The 20,439-nt window shown below is 38.0% G+C and overlaps 1 protein-coding gene across 3 annotated transcripts in view; it reads right to left on the bottom strand.

Annotated features, from left to right (window-relative positions):
- ZBBX (zinc finger B-box domain containing) overlaps positions 1-20,439 on the bottom strand; it is a 160,523-nt gene that overhangs the window by 74,651 nt on the left and 65,433 nt on the right. For all 3 annotated transcript variants that reach the window (XM_070073199.1, XM_051818752.2, XM_017346893.3), the window contains one exon: positions 13,773-13,893. In XM_070073199.1, coding sequence (XP_069929300.1) covers positions 13,773-13,893 — 121 coding nt within the window. The remainder of the gene's footprint in view (positions 1-13,772; positions 13,894-20,439) is intronic.

Genomic DNA, 20,439 nt, shown 5'->3' with positions numbered 1-20,439 from the left:
ATCCAAGTTCCTGGCCCATAACTGCTGCCTTGCAGGGCGTGCATTAGCAAGAACCTGGATTGAAAGTGGCGGAGTTTAATAGGAGATACAGATATCGCCAGCAGTGTCTCAAAAGCTGTGCCAAATGCCCACTCTGAGACTGAGTTTTAGATCTGCCTGTGCTCGGGTCCATGAATCAGTAGTGTAAAAACCTTCCACAGACACTTCTAAATACCAGCTATAATTAAGAATTATATGCATTGAAAAGAACGGTGGAGCTTGAGTCAGAATACTAGCTAATTTCTAACATCTATCCTTACAATACTCTAATTTCAAATCTTCTACACTCTTTCATGAAGTTTTCCTATATTGGAGGCATCACTATTTTGATCTATCAACACTTTTATCTTGTTGCAAATGGTGAGATTTCATTCTTTCTTAAAACTGAATAATCTTTCATCGAGTGTGTGTGTATGCACACCATATTTGCTTCATTCATGCACTGATGATAGAAGATTGTTTCCATATCCTACAGGACATTATGCTAAATGAAATAACACAGACACAGAAAGATAAATACCATATGATCTCATTTATCTCTGAAAAAGTTGAGCTTATGGAAGCAAAGAGTAGAATGGTGATTGCCATGGCCTGGGTGTTGGAATAATTAGGGAGCTATTGGTCAAAGAGTATAAAGTTTCAGATAAACAGGATGAATAAGTTTTAAAGATCTAATGTACAGGGCAAGATGGCGGAATAGGAAGGGAGCACACTGATAGTCCGGGGAGAGACAGTTTAATAAAAGTGGAGATACTGCAGGTTCAAGAAAGAGTAGGGGAGGAAACAGCAGAAGAAACTCTTCCAGAATGCATGATTCACACCAGACCTGCGTGGAGAGCTTAGGAGCCCACAGTTCAGGACACCAGCGGCAGAATCAACACACCAGCACTGGAACGCGAGGTGAGCCGAACCTCAATAGCCCGAGACACCGGCAGGCAAGCGGAGAGAGGAGACTAGAGGGAACGACCCCCGGTGGGGGAAAGTTCACCAGGCTAACTGGAAGAGAGAGAGAGAGAGAGAGAGAGAGGGTGACTATACAGACAAGGGTCTCTCATTCTCCGCTCACCTCTCAAGGGCGAGCAAGACAAAGAGCAGGTGCCATCTTGGACATACGTCATAAGCAGAGCGACCTCAGGTCTGCACCGGCCCTGAACCTAGCAGAAAAACCTGACTCTGGGTGGGGCGAATTAACAGGAGATTAGGACCTAGTAAATTTGTGGTGCTACTGAACTGAGACTGTGAAAAAAGAGACGGTGGGGGAGAGAACTCACAGAATTCACGTGAGTACTCTCCAGAGACGCTACAATTCCGTAACTTTGGCAACCCAGTGGGAGACTGAAGGAGAATTTGAGCCCACTCTGAGGGCCGAACAGATTCCCTGTGTGGTCCTTGGGAAAGAGCTTCCGATCTCTGGCTCCTGTGGGTATATCATTTGCCTGCTAACTACCTCCAACTTTGTTCAGCTGTGCAGAATTACTTCCCTTTTGAATCAAAAAAAGAAAGAGAGAGAGAGAGAGAGAGAGAGAGAGAGAGAGAGATTTACCACGCCTAATCTGGGAGTGTCACCTTTGGCACACCAAACAGAGCTCTCAGGCCACACCCATCTCAAGCCCTAAGGCTCCATCAAAAACAGATAGTCCACTTAATCTAGAGTCATAGTATAACAAGAAAAAGCACCACAGTGAAGAAACCAAATATCTCCAATATGCCAAATAACAAACGCAAAAACCGAGGCAATAAAAACAAGGAAGTCACCATGACGCCCTCAAATGAAAAAGACTCCCCAATTCAAGATTATGAGGATGATGACATAGAAGAAATGCAAGAAGCAGATCTCAAAAAATTGATAAGAACATTAAGAAGTTCTCAAAAACAAATTCTTGAACTACAGAAATCCTTAATGGACAAGATAGAAAATCTCTCTCATGAAAATGAAATATTAAGGAGGAATCAAAATGAAACAAAACAACTAGTACAACAGGAAACTGTGATAGTGACTGAAGTGAAGAATTCAATAGATCAAATGAAAAACACAATAGAGAGCCTTACAAACAGAATGGGTGAAGCAGAAGAGAGAATATCGGACTTAGAAGAAAGAGAACAGGAAAGGATACAGTCAGACCAAAGAAAAGAAGATCAAATTAGAAATCTAAAACATATTGTCAGGAATCTTCAGGATACTATTAAAAAACCCAACATTCGGGTACTAGGAGTTCCTGAAGGCATGGAGAGGGAGAAAGGATTAGAAGGCTTTTTTAGTGAGATATTAGCAGAAAATTTCCCAGGTTGGGAGAAGGGCAGAGAAATCCTAGTACAGGAAGCTCACAGAACCCCTAATAAACACGACCAAAAGAGATCCTCACCACGACACGTTGTAATTAAACTCTCCACAGTGAAACATAAAGAAAAGATCCTAAAACGTGCAAGAGAGAAACGTCAGACTACTCTCAGAGGATCTCCAATCAGACTCACAGCTGACTTCTCATCAGAAACCCTACAAGCTAGGAGGGAATGGCGAGATATAGCCCAGGTACTAAGAGAGAAAAACTGCCAGCCCAGAATATTATATCCTGCAAAGCTATCATTTGTGAATGAAGGTGAAATAAACACTTTTCATAGCAAACAGAAATTGAAAGAATTTGTCACCACTCGTCCAGCCCTGCAAAAGATGCTCAAAGATGTGTTGCACACAGAAATACAGAAACATGGTCATCAATATGAAAGAAGGTAAAGGAAGGAAACCTCACAGCAAAAGATCACAGGGAATTCAAAGCATATATTAGAACTTATCTTTGGCAAATGGCAGGGCAAAGTTACCACTTATCATTAGTCACATTGAACGGTAATGGCCTGAACTGTCCAGTTAAAAGACACTGATTGGCTGATTGGGTTAAGGAACAAAACCCATCTATTTGCTGCTTACAAGAAACACATCTTTCCAACAAAGATCCATACAGACTGAAAGTGAAAGGCTGGAAAAAGATATACCATGCCAACAGAAATGAAAAAAGAGCGGGTGTAGCCATCTTAATATCGGACAACATAAACTTTACCACAAAAACTGTTAGGAGAAACAAACAAGGACACTATATAATGATTAAGGGATCAATACAACAAGAAGATATAACAATTATCAATGTATATGCACCTAACTACAGGGCACCGGTTTATCTAAAAGATTTGTTAACGGACTTAAAGGGAGACTTAAACCCCAATACAATCGTACCGGGGGACTTCAATACTCCACTCTCAGAAATAGACAGATCAACAGGACAGAAGATCAACAAGGATACAGTAGATTTAAACGACACTATAGCCCAAATGGATCTAACAGATATCTACAGAACTTTCAATCCTACAGCTAAAGATTTTACATTCTCTCAGCAGTACATGGAACCTTCTCTAGGACTGACCACATACTAGGCCATAAAGCAAGTCTCAGCAAATTCAAAAGAATTAGAATCATACCATGCAGCTTCTCAGACCATAAAGGAATGAAGTTGGAAATTAGCAACTCAGGAATCCCTAGAGCATACACAAACACATGGAGATTGAACCACATGCTCCTGAATGAACAATGGGTCATAGAAGAAATTAAACGAGAAATCAAAAATTTTCTGGAAGTAAATGAGGATAACAGCACAACATACCAAAACTTATGGGACGCAGCAAAAGCAGTGTTAAGAGGAAAGTTTATATCAATAGGTGCCTACATCAAGAAATTGGAAAGGCACCAAATAGATGAGCTTTCAATGCATCTCAAGGATCTAGAAAATCTGCAGCAAACCAGACCCAAATCTAGTAGGAGAAGAGAAATAATTAAAATCAGAGAAGAAATCAACAGGATTGAATCCAAAAAAATTACAAAAAATCAGCCAAATGAGGAGCTGGTTTTTTGAAAAAATAAACAAAATTGACACCCCATTGGCCAAACTCACTAAAAAAAGAAGAGAAAAGACCCAAATCATTAAAATCAGAGATGAAAAAGGAAACGTAACAACAGACACCACAGAAATAAAAAGAATCATCAGAAATTACTACAAGGACTTGTAAGCCAGCAAACAGGGAAACCTATCAGAAATGGATAGATTCCTGGACACATGCAACCTACCTAAATTGAACCAGGAAGACATCGAAAACCTAAACAGACCCATAACTGAGACAGAAATTGAAACAGTAATAAAGGCCCTCCCAACAAAGAAAAGCCCAGGACCGGATGGATTCACTGCTGAATTCTATCAGACATTTAAAGAAGAACTAACTCCAATTCTTCTCAAACTATTCAGAACAATCGAAAAAGAGGGAGTCCTCCCAAATTCTTTCTATGAAGCCAGCATCACCTTAATTCCTAAGCCAGAAAAAGATGCAGCATTGAAAGAGAATTACAGACCAATATCCTTGATGAACATAGATGCAAAAATGCTCAATAAAATTCTGGCCAATAGAATGCAACAACACGTCAGAAAGATCATCCACCCAGACCATGTGGGATTTATCCCTGGTATGCAGGGATGGTTTAATGTGCGCAAAACAATCAATGTGATACACCACATTAACAGACTGCAGAAGAAAAACCATATAATTATCTCAATAGACGCCGAGAAAGCATTTGATAAAATACAACACCCTCTCATGATGAAAACTCTAAGCAAACTGGGTTTGGAAGGAACATTCCTCAATACAATCAAAGCAATCTATGAAAAACCCACAGCCAACATCCTATTCAATGGGGAAAAGTTGGAAGCATTTCCACTGAGATCTGGTACTAGACAGGGATGCCCACTCTCACCACTGCTATTCAATATAGTTCTGGAAGTTCTAGCCAGAGCTATTAGGCAAGAAAAAGAAATTAAAGGGATACAAATTGGGAAGGAAGAACTCAAACTATCCCTCTTTGCAGATGACATGATTCTTTATTTAGGGGACCCAAAGAACTCTACTAAGAGACTATTGGAACTCATAGAAGAGTTTGGCAAAATAGCAGGGTATAAAATCAATGCACAAAAATCAACAGCCTTTGTATACACAGACAATGCCATGGCTGAGGAAGAACTTCTAAGATCAATCCCATTCACAATAGCCAGAAAAACAATCAAATACCTTGGAATAAACTTAACCAAGGACGTTAAAGATCTCTACGATGAAAATTACAAAACCTTAAAGAAAGAAATAGAAGAGGATACCAAGAAATGGAAAAATCTTCCATGCTCATGGATTGGAAGAATCAATATCATCAAAATGTCCATTCTCCCAAAAGCAATTTATAGATTCAATACAATACCAATCAAGATACTGAAGACCTTCTTCTCAGATCTGGAAAAATTGATGCTGAAATTTACATGGAGGCACAAGAGACCACGAAAAGCTAAAGCAATCTTGTACAACAAAAACAAAGCCGGAGACATCACAATACCAGATTTCAGGACATACTACAGGGCAGCTGTAATCAAAACAGCATGGTACTGGTACAGAAACAGATGGATAGACCAATGGAACAGAATTGAAACACCAGAAATCAACCCAAACATCTACAGCCAACTTATACTTGATCAAGGATCTAAAACTAATTCCTGGAGCAAGGACAGTCTATTCAATAAATGGTGCTGGGAAAATTGGATTTCCATGAGCAGAATCATGAAGCAAGACCCCTACCTTACACCTTACACAAAAATCCACTCAACATGGATTAAAGACCTAAATCTACGACCTGACACCATCAAGTTATTAGAGAATATTGGAGAAACCCTTCAAGATATTGGCACAGGCAAAGAATTTCTGGAAAAGACCCGGGAGGCACAGGCAGTCAAAGCCAAAATCAACTACTGGGATTGCATCAAATTGAGAAGTTTCTGTACTGCAAAAGACATGGTCAGGAGAGTGAAGAGACAACCGACAGAATGGGAAAAAATATTTGCAAACTATGCAACAGATAAAGGGTTAATAACCAGAATCTACAAAGAGATCAAGAAACTCCACAACAACAAAACAAACAACCCACTTAAGAGATGGGCCAAGGACCTCAATAGACATTTTTCAAAAGAGGAAATCCAAATGGCCAACAGGCACATGAAAAAATGTTCAAGGTCATTAGCAATCAGGGAAATGCAAATCAAAACCACAATGAGGTTTCACCTCACCCCGGTTAGAATGGCTCACATGCAGAAATCTACCAACAACAGATGCTGGAGAGGATGTGGGGAAAAAGGGACACTAACCCACTGTTGGTGGGAATGCAAACTGGTCAAGCCACTATGGAAGTCAGTCTGGAGATTCCTCAGAAACCTGAAGATAACTCTACCGTTCGACCCAGCCATCCCACTCCTTGGAATTTACCCAAAGGAATTTAAATTGGCAAACAAAAAAGTGGTCTGCACCCTAATGTTTATTGCAGCTCAATTCACAATAGCTAAGACCTGGAATCAACCCAAATGCCCATCAACGGTGGACTGGATAAAGAAATTATGGGATATGTACTCTTTAGAATACTATACCGCAGTAAGAAACAACGAAATCCAGTCATTTGCAACAAAATGGAGGAATCTGGAACGCATCATGCTGAGTGAAATAACCCAGTCCCAAATAGACAAATACCATATGTTCTCCCTGATCGGTGACAACTGACTGAACACCAAAAAGGAAACCAGTTGAAGTGAAATGGACACTATGAGAAACGGTGACTTGATCAGCATAGCCCTGACTGTTAATGAACAACTTAATACATTATCCCTCTTAGTAGTTTTTTTTTTGTCTGCTCTACTTAATATGACTGATTTAATTCTGTAATTAATACACAGTTATTCTTAAGTGTTGAAATTTAACTGAAATGTGATCCCTGTTAAACATAAGAGTAGGAATAAAAGAGGGAAGAGATGTACAATTTGGGACATGCTCAAGCTGACTTGCCCCAAATGGTAGAGTTAGAAACATACCAGGGGACTCCAATTTAATCCCATCAAGGTGGCATGTACCAATGCCATCTCACCAGTCCAAGTGATCAATTTCAGTTCACAATTGATCATAATGAAAGGACTAAGAGTCAAAGGAAGCACATAAACAAGTCTAGTACCTGCTAATACTAACAGATAGAATAAATAAAGGGGAGAGTGATCCAACATGGGAAGTGAAATACTCAGCAGACTCATAGAACGGCAGATGTCCTAAATAGCACTCTGGCCTCAGAATCAGCCCTAAAGGCATTCCAATCTGGCTGAAAAGCCCATGAGAGTATTTCAGGCATGGAAAGCCAAGACACTTTGGGAAAAAAAAAAAAGAAAAAAGAAAAAAACCTAAATGAAAGATCTCTGTGAGTGAGATCCCAGTGGAAAGAACAGGTCTTCAAAGAAGGAGGTACCTTTCTCTGAAGGGAGGAGAGAACCTCCACTTTGACTATGACCGTGTCTAAACAAGATAAGAGTCGGAGAACTCAAGGGGCTTCCATAGCCTTGGAAACTCATGACTGGTGCATAGGGAGATTACTGATGCCATAAACAGGAGTGTCAATTTGTAAAGTCAACAACAGGAGTCACTGTGCACTTACTCCTCATGTAGGATCTCTGTCCTTAATGTGCTGTACATTGAGACTTAATGCTATAACGAGTACTCAAACAGTATATTTCGCTTTGTGTTTCTATGTGGGTGCAAACTGTTGAAATCTTTACTTAATGTATACTAAACTGATCTTCAGTAAAAAAAAAAAAAAGAAGAAGAAATTATCAATTACCAACTTGACTCTCACTGGGATTAAACATGACAATAGGTCTCATCTGATTTCATCATCATTTAAAAAATCATCTATTATTTTTCACTTTATGTTTGTGTGGGAGCAAACTGTTGAAATCTTTACTTAATGTATGCTAAACTGATCTTCTGTATATAAAGAGAATCGAAAATGAATCCTCATGTGAATGGAAGGGGAGAGGGAGTGGGAAAGGGGAGGGATGCGGGTGGGAGAGACGATATGGGGGGGAAGCCATTGTAATCCATAAACTGTACTTTGGAAATTTATATTCGTTAAATAAAAGTTAAAAAAAAAGGATCTAATGTACAGCAAAATCAGTATGGTTAACAATCAATCTTGGTGTTCTCACTACACATCCAAAATTGCTAACTATGTGATGAGTAATAGAAATGCATAGTAGCTTGCAAGTGGTTATCATTGTGCAAAGTCTCTGTATATCAAAAAAATCACATTGTACACTTCAAATATAAAATTTTGGCAAAGCACCACTAAATCTGAGGAAAAGAGATCTATAACACTTAACATTGGTTTCTGTTTAAATACAAATCCAAATCACAAAAAGCATGGAAATTAAATGCAATAGAACAAATATTTATAAACCAATTATAAAAACATGACAATAGGCCAAAGCAAATCCAAATGGATCATGGTTAGCAACAAGGGAAATTTTTTAGTGTACAGCACAAGAAAGGCATCATAAACTTGAGAATTGCAAATGGATTGCCCTGTACTTGCATCTGTAATTAAAATAAGGTGTCCACTGAAAAACTGATTACCATGAGGCTGGCGCCGTGGCACAGGTTAATCCTCCACCTGCGGCGCCAGCATCCCATATTGGCGCCGGTTCTAGTACTGGCTGCTCCTCTTCCAATCCAGCACACTGCTGTGGCCTGGGATAGCTGTAGAAGATGGCCCAAGTGCTTGGGCCCCTGCACCCGCATGGGAGACCAAGAAGAGGCACCTGGCTCCTGGCTTCAGATGGGCACAGCTCTGACCGTTGCGGCCATTTGGGGAGTGAACCAATGGAATGAAGACCTTTCTCCGTCTCACTGTCCATAACTCTACCTTGCAAATAAATAAATAAAATCTTTAAAAAAAATAAACTGATTACCAGTAAAAAAAAAAAGTGTAAATGAGACCACAATGAATAAGTTTAGTACTTATGTCCTTGTTAATGAAATCTGCCAGCTTTCAATATTCACCTTAGTTCAGGAGTTGCTGTACACGTGATTATTGTTTCTTGTATCTGTCCAAGCACAAACAGTGATGGCTGGACAATACCAGAATTGTGTATCTGATTATTGTAGGAGAAATTCAACATGACCCAACACTGAAAGGTAGCCGCCAAATAAAATACATGACTTTGGATTATGTTCATATATAATTGCTAAACTAGAAAGAGTTGACCAGCAGGTACACATTACTAAGTTATACACCTTAAGAGATGTTATGGGTAACCCTTTAAGATATATGAACAGCCTAAACATTTTTCATATAAGAATTATGAGAATATTATAATGAATGAATTTAAAGCCCTGCCACATAAAACCACAAAGAGATATGACTACATGTGTATTATAGAGCAACCAGAAGGAGAAAAAAACAGCTAAAAAATACAAGCTGCTGGCAAGAGTCAGTAGCAAGTAGAACTCTCATACATGTTGGAGAGAATGAAAAATGATACAGTAACTTGGAAAAACAGTTTGGCTATTTTTTATAAAGATAAACTAGCCAAGCAGATCAACCACTCCAGAAGCAAGTATTTATCTAAAGAATTAAATACATATATTTATCTAAAGAATTAAATGCATATGTATATATATTTTTATAAACCCTGTGTACAAATATTTATAAGATATTTGGTGACAACTGCCCAAAACTAGAAGCTAACAGGAGGTGATTCAATAAAAGAATGGAGAGATAAACTCTGCCACATTATGATGGGAAATTCTACTCCACAATATAAAGGAATGAATATTGCTTCATACAAGAATGTGGATGAATTGTGAATACATTTTGCTAAATGAAGGATACAAAAGGCTATCTATTGTATGATTTCATTTCTACAGTCTTCAGAGAAGGACAAATTTATAAAGATGGAAAACAGATCAGCGGTTACCACAGGTTGAGGAGGACAGAGCACGAAGGAGAAACACAAGGGAATTTGAGGGGTGATGAAAGTTCTGTTTGATAATATGGTAGATATTCGACTTATTCATTGGGAAAAACCCATAAAACTGGAAATGACTAGTTTAATTCTATTGAAATTTTAAAACCAATCAGGATATGGGCAGAAACCAAAGAAAAACATAAACACCCTAAAGCAGGTGAGGAGGAAATGAGTGCATGATCTAAGTATAATATTTTGACTGGATGAAAAGTACAGTTTCCAGCCGCTATTCTACTGTTGGCAAGTTTGTTTCTTGCAGTGATATTACTTATAAATATATATTATATAAATTTAGTTGATAAGTTAATAAATATAGGTAACGAAAGCCAGGTTCCCCACAGTATGCAAAAGATGCTTCAAGTAAACAAAATGAAAATGCTGTATGAACCATGTGTTTAAAGTCAGAGATACCAAAATAAACCATGTTACTTTAGTAGATATTCAGATAATTAGATACAGCAATGCATTTTGATGTGTGTATATACTGGATTAGTGAGTGAATATAGACTAAATCTACGATTTTTCTAGTTTCATGCTTTTAAAAGGCCTAGAATCTGTGTCACCTGAGTAGCAGTGCACACTCCTATAGTCTAGATCTTGGTTTCCTAACATTGTTCTGCAATAAAAGGAATAATGATTTTAATACAGTGATTCCTGGGTTAGGGCAGGAAATGCATTTATATATCTTGAGTACCAGAAAATAAATAAACAATGTGGTCAAAGCAGACTAAGGAAAACAATCAAAAAGGGATGAGGACACGTTAAAAGAGTAGAGTCAACTAGGAGAGTCTTAACAGCCAAAGCAGGAACAAATTGACTCACAAAATAAATAATAACATTATTACATGCTAATGCAAAAAATAAATATCCATGAGTCCACATAATTAACAACTGAATAAATAAAGAAAGTTGAGAGTAGGAACATTTTCTTTCAGGAAGAATTTCAATTAATATACATAGAAGAAGGAAATGAAATCACCAATAGAATAGCAGACTAATAACTGCTATAAGCAAAAACAAGTTAGTAAGTAAAAGTTTATGGGAAAAATTTGCATCATCTCAATTAAAAAGCAAACAGTAATTTTACAGTGGAGGAACTTGGTGAGCAGCACTTTAACCACATTGATCAAGGCCAGCATCACCAGTAATAAGATATGTTGACATCATGATTCCATAATAATATCAAACACTGAGAAGGATACAACCTTCTTGTAGGATTCTTACCCAATGCCTATAATGTCAATTTAATGGTGAAAAAACTTCAGACAAGCTCCAAATATGCAGATTCTATGAAACATCTAGCAAATATATTTTAAAATGTTGAGGTCATAAAAGAGAAAGGCTGAAGAACTAAAACAGAAGTGGATAAATGACAAAAAATGCAATAAGAGATTCTAGATTGGATCCTTAAGCAAGATAAGGTGTATTAGTGGAAAGACTGATAAAATGCAAATAAAATCTACAATTTAGCCAGTAGTAATGTTAGTTTCTTGATTTTGATATATAAGCAACAATTATTTAAGATGTTACCAGTTAGGGAAACCCAAGTGCATGTCTAGGAATTATTGCATTACTTTGAAACTTTTCTGCATATCTTAACTCAAAATTAAAAATGTTTAAAAATTGGGGCTAGCATTGTGGCATAACAAGTTAAGCCACCACCTACAATGCCAGCAATCCCATATGGGAGCTGGTTCCAGTCCCACCTGCTCCACATCCTATCCAACTCCCTGCTAATGAGCCTAGGAAAGCAATGAAGAATGCCTAAGGTACTTGGTCCCCTGCACCCCTGTGGAGCCAGAAAGAAGCTCCTGGCTCCTGGCTTCAGCCTGACCAGGCCCTGGCTCTTGCGGCCATTTGAGGAGTGAACCAACAAATGGAAGATTCTCTCTCTCTCTCTTTCTCTCTCTCTCTCTCTCTCTCTCTCTCTCACACACACACACACACACACACACACAGCAACTGTGCCTTTCAAATAAATAAATAAATCTTTAAAAACTGTTTAAAATTCGCCACATTAAAAACAGTTAAGGCATGGTACAGATAATCTATCAAACAGAAGCATTAAGGGAGACATGAGAACTGGCTTTTAAAATCTGAAGAGATTTCATGAAGAGGAGAAATTAGATTTGCTCTATACAGGCTTCCTTAGTTGGGGAGAATTAGGATCAAGTTTGGAAACTAGCTGAAGACAGATTACAGCACAGGAGGAGATGGTATTAGGCAGAATATTCCAAAGACAGAATGGTCTCCCTCAGGAAATCTCTTTTTATGAATGAAGATAAAGAATGGGCTTGATGATCGCTCCTCAGGCTCGCTCTAGAGTGCTTCCATATCCTTGCTCCTCAAAACTAGATCCAGGTAGTAGCATCATCCACACCATTGTCACTTGGGAGCTATTAGAAATTCAGAAGTGCACATACTCAGGCAATACTTCAGATCAACTACACAAGAACCTAATTTGGCACTGCCTCTAGGTGACTGGCAGTGAACAGTGAAGTGTGGGTAGCTCTGTTGTATGGGAAGCTGAGATTGTGGCTTTTAAAGGTGTATCTCCAGGGGTGGACTTCTGACGCAGTGGTTAATACTTCACTTGGGATACTCATGTCTCACTGCTGAGTGTCTGGGGTCAAGTTCAGGCTCCTCTCTTTTTTTTTTTTTTTTTTTTGAAAGGCAGAGGGGACAGTGAGAGAGAGAGAGAGAGAGAAAGGTCTTCCTTTGCCGTTGGTTCACCCTCCAATGGCCGCCGCGGCCAGTGGGCTGCGCTGATCCGATGGCAGGAGCCAGGTACTTCTCCTGGTCTCCCATGGGGTGCAGGGCCCAAGGCCTTGGGCCATCCTCCACACACTCCCTGGCCACAGCAGAGAGCTGGCCTGGAAGAGGGGCAACCGGGACAGAATCCGGCGCCCAAACCAGGACTAGAACCCGGTGTGCCAGCGCTGCAAGGTGGAGGATGAGCCTAGTGAGCCGCAGTGCCAGCCGGCTCCTCTCTTGATTCTAGGTTTCTACTAGCACACATCCCAGGAGGAAGCAGCTGACAATTCAAGATCATGGATCCTTGCCACCCACATCAGAGACCTGGACTGAGTTTCTGGCTCCGGGCTACACCCTGACCTAGCCCTGGGTGTTGCAGGCATTTGGGGGAATGAACCAGTGAATGAGAGATCTCTGTCTGCCTTTCTGTCTCTATCTCTCTCTGTGCATATGTTTCTCTTCATTTCAAATAAATAGATTTAAAAAGAAAAATATAAAGGTACCTCTCAAATCAGAAATACTATGGGCCTTATATAATGAAATGATGAGTGACTATAATTTGTACTCATTTATAAATTTGGTTTAACAAAATTTGAATTTCCTAATAATTTATGAAGCAGTATATCTAATGATATAAACTTTGAATAAGAAATATTTGACACTATTAATAAAATCAAAGGTCTAATTAACTTAAAAGTAGACTCAAAATGTCTCAAATGCTTATGCTAACATACAAAAGTTGACGACAATATCTTATCAAAGGAATCTTTCATTTATCACTCTATTTTTGCTATGAATCTTAAGTTTTATACTGCATGTGTGCTTTTTCCCATGTATACATTTCCATTTCTCAAGGCAAATTCTAAATTAATGATGCAACACAAACAAAAATAGAATTAAAATTTTTAGAACAGTAGAAGCTTTACAGGGATTTAATATGGCCTTAAATTATTTATGCAAATATAAAACACAGTAAGAGATATAAAGTTGCTCTGAAAAGTCATGTCACAAAAATCAAGGATCATAAAGAGCTTTTATATTTCCCAATAAGAATAACAATCCAGAAAATACCTCCTGTGTTTTTTAAGCCATAATTTTTCCATGTAGGATAGACTGTCTTCTTTAAATTCAATATTAAGTGGTTCTCTCCAAATTTTCAGATTAGTCTGTACTTCACATGCTCCCAAAGAGTCTATAAAAATAAACACAATGTAACTATCTACATAATTAATGTAAACAAGTATATAAATTACTGTTTTCTCTGTATCTTCTCCCAAGACATAGAACTCACCATTTTGAAGCACATGTACTTTTTATCTATCTTAAAAATGAATTGGGGTTTAAATAATACTAAAGTGTTAAAAACTGGTATAATTTATTGAATGATTATAGTATAGACAATTATTTTCAACAATCCTCTAAAACAGAAGATTCTTATCATTCACAGGTTTTTTTTTCTTTAAAGTAACTAATTCTTTTCAACGAGAAAGAAAAATATAAAATTCATTGACCATTCTATAAATGCACATACCCATAAAGACACAAATTATAGCCACTGTCAATATTTACACATTATGGCAACCAGAAAATAAATAATTCAAAATGACACTTAAGGATACAGTACTTCTCCTGAATTTATATCTACACAGGAATTAAGTCCCAGATGCTTAACAGATTTCTGAAGTACTGCTAAATTAAAGTCACTATTCAGATATATTCAAAACTGAGTAAGGCTTCTAAAAAAGAAATCAGTATAAACTCAGGATTACTGGCCTCTTCACCCTCCTACAAATTGGCCCTGTCTCCAAAATGAATAATATAGGAGGGAGAGAGGGGAAATATAAACATGGGAAACAAATTTTAAACCAATCAGACTTCACTGATTCACTTCCAGAAGCAGCCAAATGCTAGACAATAAATATAAAGCAAAAGAACAAAAGTCACTCCACCTATAGTCTTTCCAAGTAGAGATGCTGAGTAAGCAATTTGACTAAATGCGGAGAAAAGAGAAAGACCAACCAGAATCCATTAAACTGAAAGAGTAGGAGTTAAGGACATGAGCAAGTCATGGAGATAAGGAGGTGTCTTCACTATGAATCTTCCTTTCCACTATAAACAAACTGTCTCCTAACAGGAAAGCTGAAGGAAAAAAAAAAAAAAAAAAAAAAAAAAAAAAAAAAAAAAAAACAGAAAAAAGAGGAGTTCATTCCCTCCCCACTTATCCCCCCAAGTCATAGAGGAGAGTCACTGTGCCTGAGAGATAATTCCAAATCTAGAAGGGCAATGTGGAGTTCGGAGTAAAAACAGTGGGTTCATGATTCACTTTTCTCTCATTACCAATGGCACATTCCCAGGAAATAAAGATGGGAGGTGACCTGGGGTTAATTTGTTTGTGAATAGGTTGATAACTAGATCTTCTGGCAAACCGATTAATGATATTTCCAGGAGGAGAAGATTTAGTAATGTATAACATTTAGCAAGATAGCCCTTGTTTAGAATGCTTATAAGCAAACAAATCCAGATTATGTGAATTTATGAGACAGAGCTCCCTGGAAATTGCCACAAAAGCTATGGAACTTGAGTTCTGGTTTTCCTCTCTTGTTTCATGGTTCCCTGGCTACCTTTTGTGAGAATCTGTGAGATTCTTGTAGATTGCTGGTATTTTCCTTAATAGTGCAAGTATGCCTGTAGTGTTTGGAGGATATCAGGAAGCCAGAATCACTGAAAACCAACAACCTAGGAAATAAGGCCTCACAGATAATGGAATTCAAATCATATAGAAGCTTCTAGGACAATGGAACTATCTAATAAAAGTGAAGGTACCTTTCACAATAAAAAAAAAAAAATGAACCTTAGGAGTACTAAAATGACATTAAAACTAGCGTACTGAAAGCATGTCACTAAGCTTAATGGCTAAGAAACATATGAAAAGATGTTCAATTTGGGAGCCAGCATTGTGACATAGTAAGTGAAAGCTGCCTCCTGCAGTGCCGGCACCCATATGGACGCGGGTTCATGTCCCAGAGTCTCCTCTTCTGATCCAGTTCTCTGCTAATGCCCTGGGAAAAGCAGCAGAAGATGGCCCAAGGACTCAGGCCCCTGGTACCCACACAGCAGACCTGGATAAAGCCCCTGGCTCCTGCCTTGGGGAATGAACCAGTGGATGGGAGACCTCTCTGTAACTCTGATTTTCAAATAAATCATTTTTTAAAAAAAATATGCTCAATTTCATTTGTAATAAAAAGTAAACAATTTAAATAAACCATTTTAGATCTATCAAGCGAGGAATAAATTTAAAATCTAACAATAGTGAGTGTTGGTAATAATGGGAAGCAGACAAAACTTTTATACATTGCAGGTAGAGTTTAAATTAGGTCAAGCACTTGAACAATAAAAATGAGAAAACTACAACTCTGCACATCTACATAGTGAATCTCAATAACAAAATATTGAGTGAAATGAAGCGTTCAGAAAAGAATGCATATTCCATATTCCACTTACATAATGTTCACATCTATGCAAAATTAACAATGTGTTGTTCAGTAAAATCCAAGGAAATCAAGGAATGAAAAAAATGAACAAAAAATTCAGATTGGTGATAATCTCCTAGAAAGAAGGGAATAGGACTGATAAGGAAAGAGGTCTTCAAACAGAACAGTAGTTGGATTCCATTTTTCAGTCTAGAATTAGATTCACAGGTACTTACTGTTTTTCCTCCATGAATTACCTAAATTTTTTAAGTGTTCTTTGTATTCATCTAATATATTATATAAAGTCTATTATGAAAGGTAAAACATTTACAAACATACATACATGCCATATATACATTTATTGTCAATCAGATATGTAATATCAATCATATGTATTGTACTCTGGAACAAAAAAAATCTTTACATATTATATCCAAAAAGCCCTCACCTTAATGATTTTCCACAACATCCACACTGCTGACCTCAGTCCACTTTTAAAAACACTGCTTCGCACTGCTTTCATGAGAATAAGCTCTACCAGCATCCCTCCTAGGTCTGCACCACTCGGTGTTCTTTGCCTGCTTGTCTTCTCCCCCAGGCCACTGGATGTCAGTACTTCTACCTCTCTAGCTTCTTGTCAATCCTCCCTTGCTCTCTGAGGCTCAGCCACCCACACCTGCCCCTACTTCCATAAATTTGATCTACTCCCTTGATCCCAGAGCATTTCAGCATGCTGTTTTCTATCCCCAATCTCCAACTCAGCTTCTACATCTTAATGCAGATTTTGGATTTAAAAGAAACCTTTCTCCAACAATCTGAATTGGCCAGGGCCTATCAAGAGATTATAATAATACTTAATGCTATGATTTGAAGAGAGTCAAATGAAGGGACTATAATCATTTAATCATTTGGTGTTAAAGCATCCAGAGATTAAGAAATAAATGAAAAACTGGTAGCAATCCTAGGCTCAAAGGTACAAAGAAAGAAAACTGTTAGAAAAAGTCACTGAAAGCTATCCCTATGGAAGAAAGGCCATTCTGAGATGTGCTGCTAATAGAAATAGAAAATTCAATCATTCTAAAACAGCAGCATGCTAACAAGTCAGAAAAGTAATATTTCTACCTCTTGATTCTCACCCTACAATGTCCTGTGTCTCCCATTGCCAAACCCAGCAAGAATCCAGAGAGCAATTCTCTAGAGATCAGTCCCTGGGGACACAGAGTAAGACAAGAGTAGCAAAGAAGGAATCTGGAAAGACCAACAGAGAAGGAAACATAGGGAAATCAGACAAGTGATTAGCTATCTATGAATCCCAGAGAGATTTCATTATAGTGATATTCCCAATTGAATCCTATATTTAAAACATAGCCACTACTAATACACTTTAGGTAAATTAGCAAGAAAAAGGTGGGAGAAAATGAATTATTCCACATAAAACACAGTTGCAATGTTCTCTATTTTTGAAAGGGTTTTGAAGCCCATGCCGATTTAATTATCAGAGTTCCCATCATGCACGACTGATTCTAAGTTCACTTTACTCTCTACCAGTACTTTGGCTATTTTTTTTTTGCTTTAATTCTTCATTCTCAAAATATGTAGAAACACAGAAGCCCTCTTTTTACTGAGTTGCCAATTTCCCATTGAACAGTACTACTGGATATAGGAACACTAAAATACAAAGCCAACGAAACCTTGGGCTCCAGATACAATCTGTATCTTCTTAATTGTGTAGTAGTGATCCATGTGTTCAGTAGTAATTTTGGTCTACCAACAGAGTCAGCAAAGTGTCCCTTGCCCCTTCCTATTAATTCAGTGATAATAAGCTCCAACAGAACAAGGGGAATCTCAGCAGCCGATTTCATGGGAACATGACTAGAGTTTCCTAGATTATAAAGTGTCCTGTAGGAAAAGCACTTCAACCTCACAAGGTTTTGTCTTCTAGTAAGAACCACACTGACTCTTCAAGAAGTCATTCCCTGAAACTATTAAGCGGGATAATTCTAGATAATGAGACACATGGTAAGATCAGTGAATTCCTTGGTGGGAACTGTACCTCTATAATAGAATGAGTGTCTTGATCTGAGTCAATGTTGTGCAAGATATCATGGTGATAAAATGGAATCCTGGGAGCTGGCATTGTGGCATAGTGGGTAAAGCTGCTGCCTGCAGTGCTGGCATCCCATATGGGTGCAAGTTCAAGTCCTGGCCACTCTACTTCTGTTCCAGCTCTCTGCTATAGCCTGGGAAAGCAGTAGAATATGGCTGAAGTCATTGGGCTCCTGTACCCGCGTGGAAGACCCGGAGGAAGCTCCTGGCTCCTAGCTCTGGATCAGACCAGCTCTGGAGATTGCAGCCATTTGGGGAGTGAACAAGCAGATGGAAGACTTTCTCTCTGTCTCTCTCTCTCTCTCTCTCTCTCCCCCTCTGCCTCTCAGTAACTCCAGCTTTCAAATATAAATAAATAAATCTTATAAAATGAAATCCTACTGACAGACACATTGTAGGAAGAGAAAGCAAATCCATGTATGAAATATGTAGCCAATCCCATGAAAACCAATCTACTCCCTCCATTATAGGAAGGGACTAATAGAATGATCCTAAAACAGATATCCTCGCTCACTAAATCCTTTTAGCATCACGCCATCAACTTAATGGATAAGCATTATCATGTGTAGAACAGCAAGACAATCAAAGTCCTTTCAGAATACATAATGCTAGTAAGCAGGAGAATTCATGCAGGTATGGAGTGAGATTGTAAAGGTTTACAGGTATACTTTTGCCTCTATATTATAAAAAATAAAATTTTTTGATTATCTTTGCTTATAGAAAAGAATTCATTTTCTAGGTCAAGGATCAGCAAACTATAAGCCTAGGAGCTGCATCTGACCATGGACAACTTTTGTATGACCCGAGAGAACAGAATAGTTTTTATACTTGTAAATGTTTGAAAAAATAAAAGAATATATTTTAATATAAAAAATTAGGAAGTTCAAACTTCTGTGTTCATAACTAAAGTTTTATTGAAACACAGAGTCATGAATTTATATACTGTCTAGGACTACTTCCAGGCTATAGTGGCTAGACTGAGTAGTTGAGTTTTTTGGAATAGTCCAAAGGCTATAATATATCTGGCTTTAACAGAACAAGTTTACCAAGTTCTGTGGTCAGTCAATAACTGATACCAATCTCAAGGAATAGATTGTCTTTCTGTAGGAAAGACATTAAATCTAGAAAAGAAATTGATATTGCTATCATCATAATCAATCAAGTTTTTGACAACTTGATCATTCTCTGAGAACACCAGCTTTTGATCCACACAGGCAAATTAAGTAGGAATAGTTTAACATAGTATTCCTATATCTTTCAACCATTTAATTATCTCATTCATCTCTGTAACTTCCAGAAATGTAGTATTGCTACTCCAGATTATCTCAGCATGGAATGGGGAAGAGGGTTGGTAGGGATGGGTTCTAGTGTCTACTACTTGTGTACTACCATAAAAACATTTATACCACAAGTCAGACTACCAACATGGGGATTTTTCTCATTGTTATCCATTCCCAATATACATTCTGGACTAGGAAAATAACCACATAAAGCGCTCATATGTCAAATATATTCTATAAAGTAGAATCAAGATTCTGTCATTTAAGTTCTATCAGCTTCTATCACTGATTGGTGGCTTACATGGCAGTTAGGGTACACAGGGAAAAGTGTCAGTTCAGAGTCAGACACTAGTAATGTTTCTGTAGGCCTGGTTATCGCCTTTCATCGTTACACATTTATCCTTGGTTTGGCTTACATCTGCAAATATCATAAAACTCCAAATCCTCCGTATAGTGGCTCAAGTCATGTCTTTGCTCATCAGTCAAAATTGTTCTATATGTATAGGTAACCCAGTAGGTTGTATATCCTTTAAATTCCTAGGTATATCAATTGTCATCAGAGATATCTGTGATTCAAAGCAATCTAATTACTTTTCTTGTCTCTCCTTTATTTTGGTAGTTTTTCTGCCACAATTTTCATGATTATGTGCCAACACCTGCCCTATACCATTTCAGGACTCCATTATTCCACTGACACCAAGAAGGTACAGCTCACTCCATAATCATCTTCATCCTACATAGGAAAGCTACAACAAACACATTTAGGGATTCCTGTGCTTAATTCTTTGGTAATGTGAGAGTTCTCTGGGCCTATAGAGTTAAAGAACTAGAAAATACAGGGTAGCAGACATCTCATAGACTAGCTGTGAGTGTACAATTGAT

Source organism: Oryctolagus cuniculus, chromosome 4 (genome assembly GCF_964237555.1).
Source record: "Oryctolagus cuniculus chromosome 4, mOryCun1.1, whole genome shotgun sequence".
In the NCBI taxonomy this organism is placed as follows: domain Eukaryota; kingdom Metazoa; phylum Chordata; class Mammalia; order Lagomorpha; family Leporidae; genus Oryctolagus; species Oryctolagus cuniculus.
Note: the sequence above shows the minus strand (reverse complement) of the source record. Positions and strands in the feature narration are given on the sequence as shown.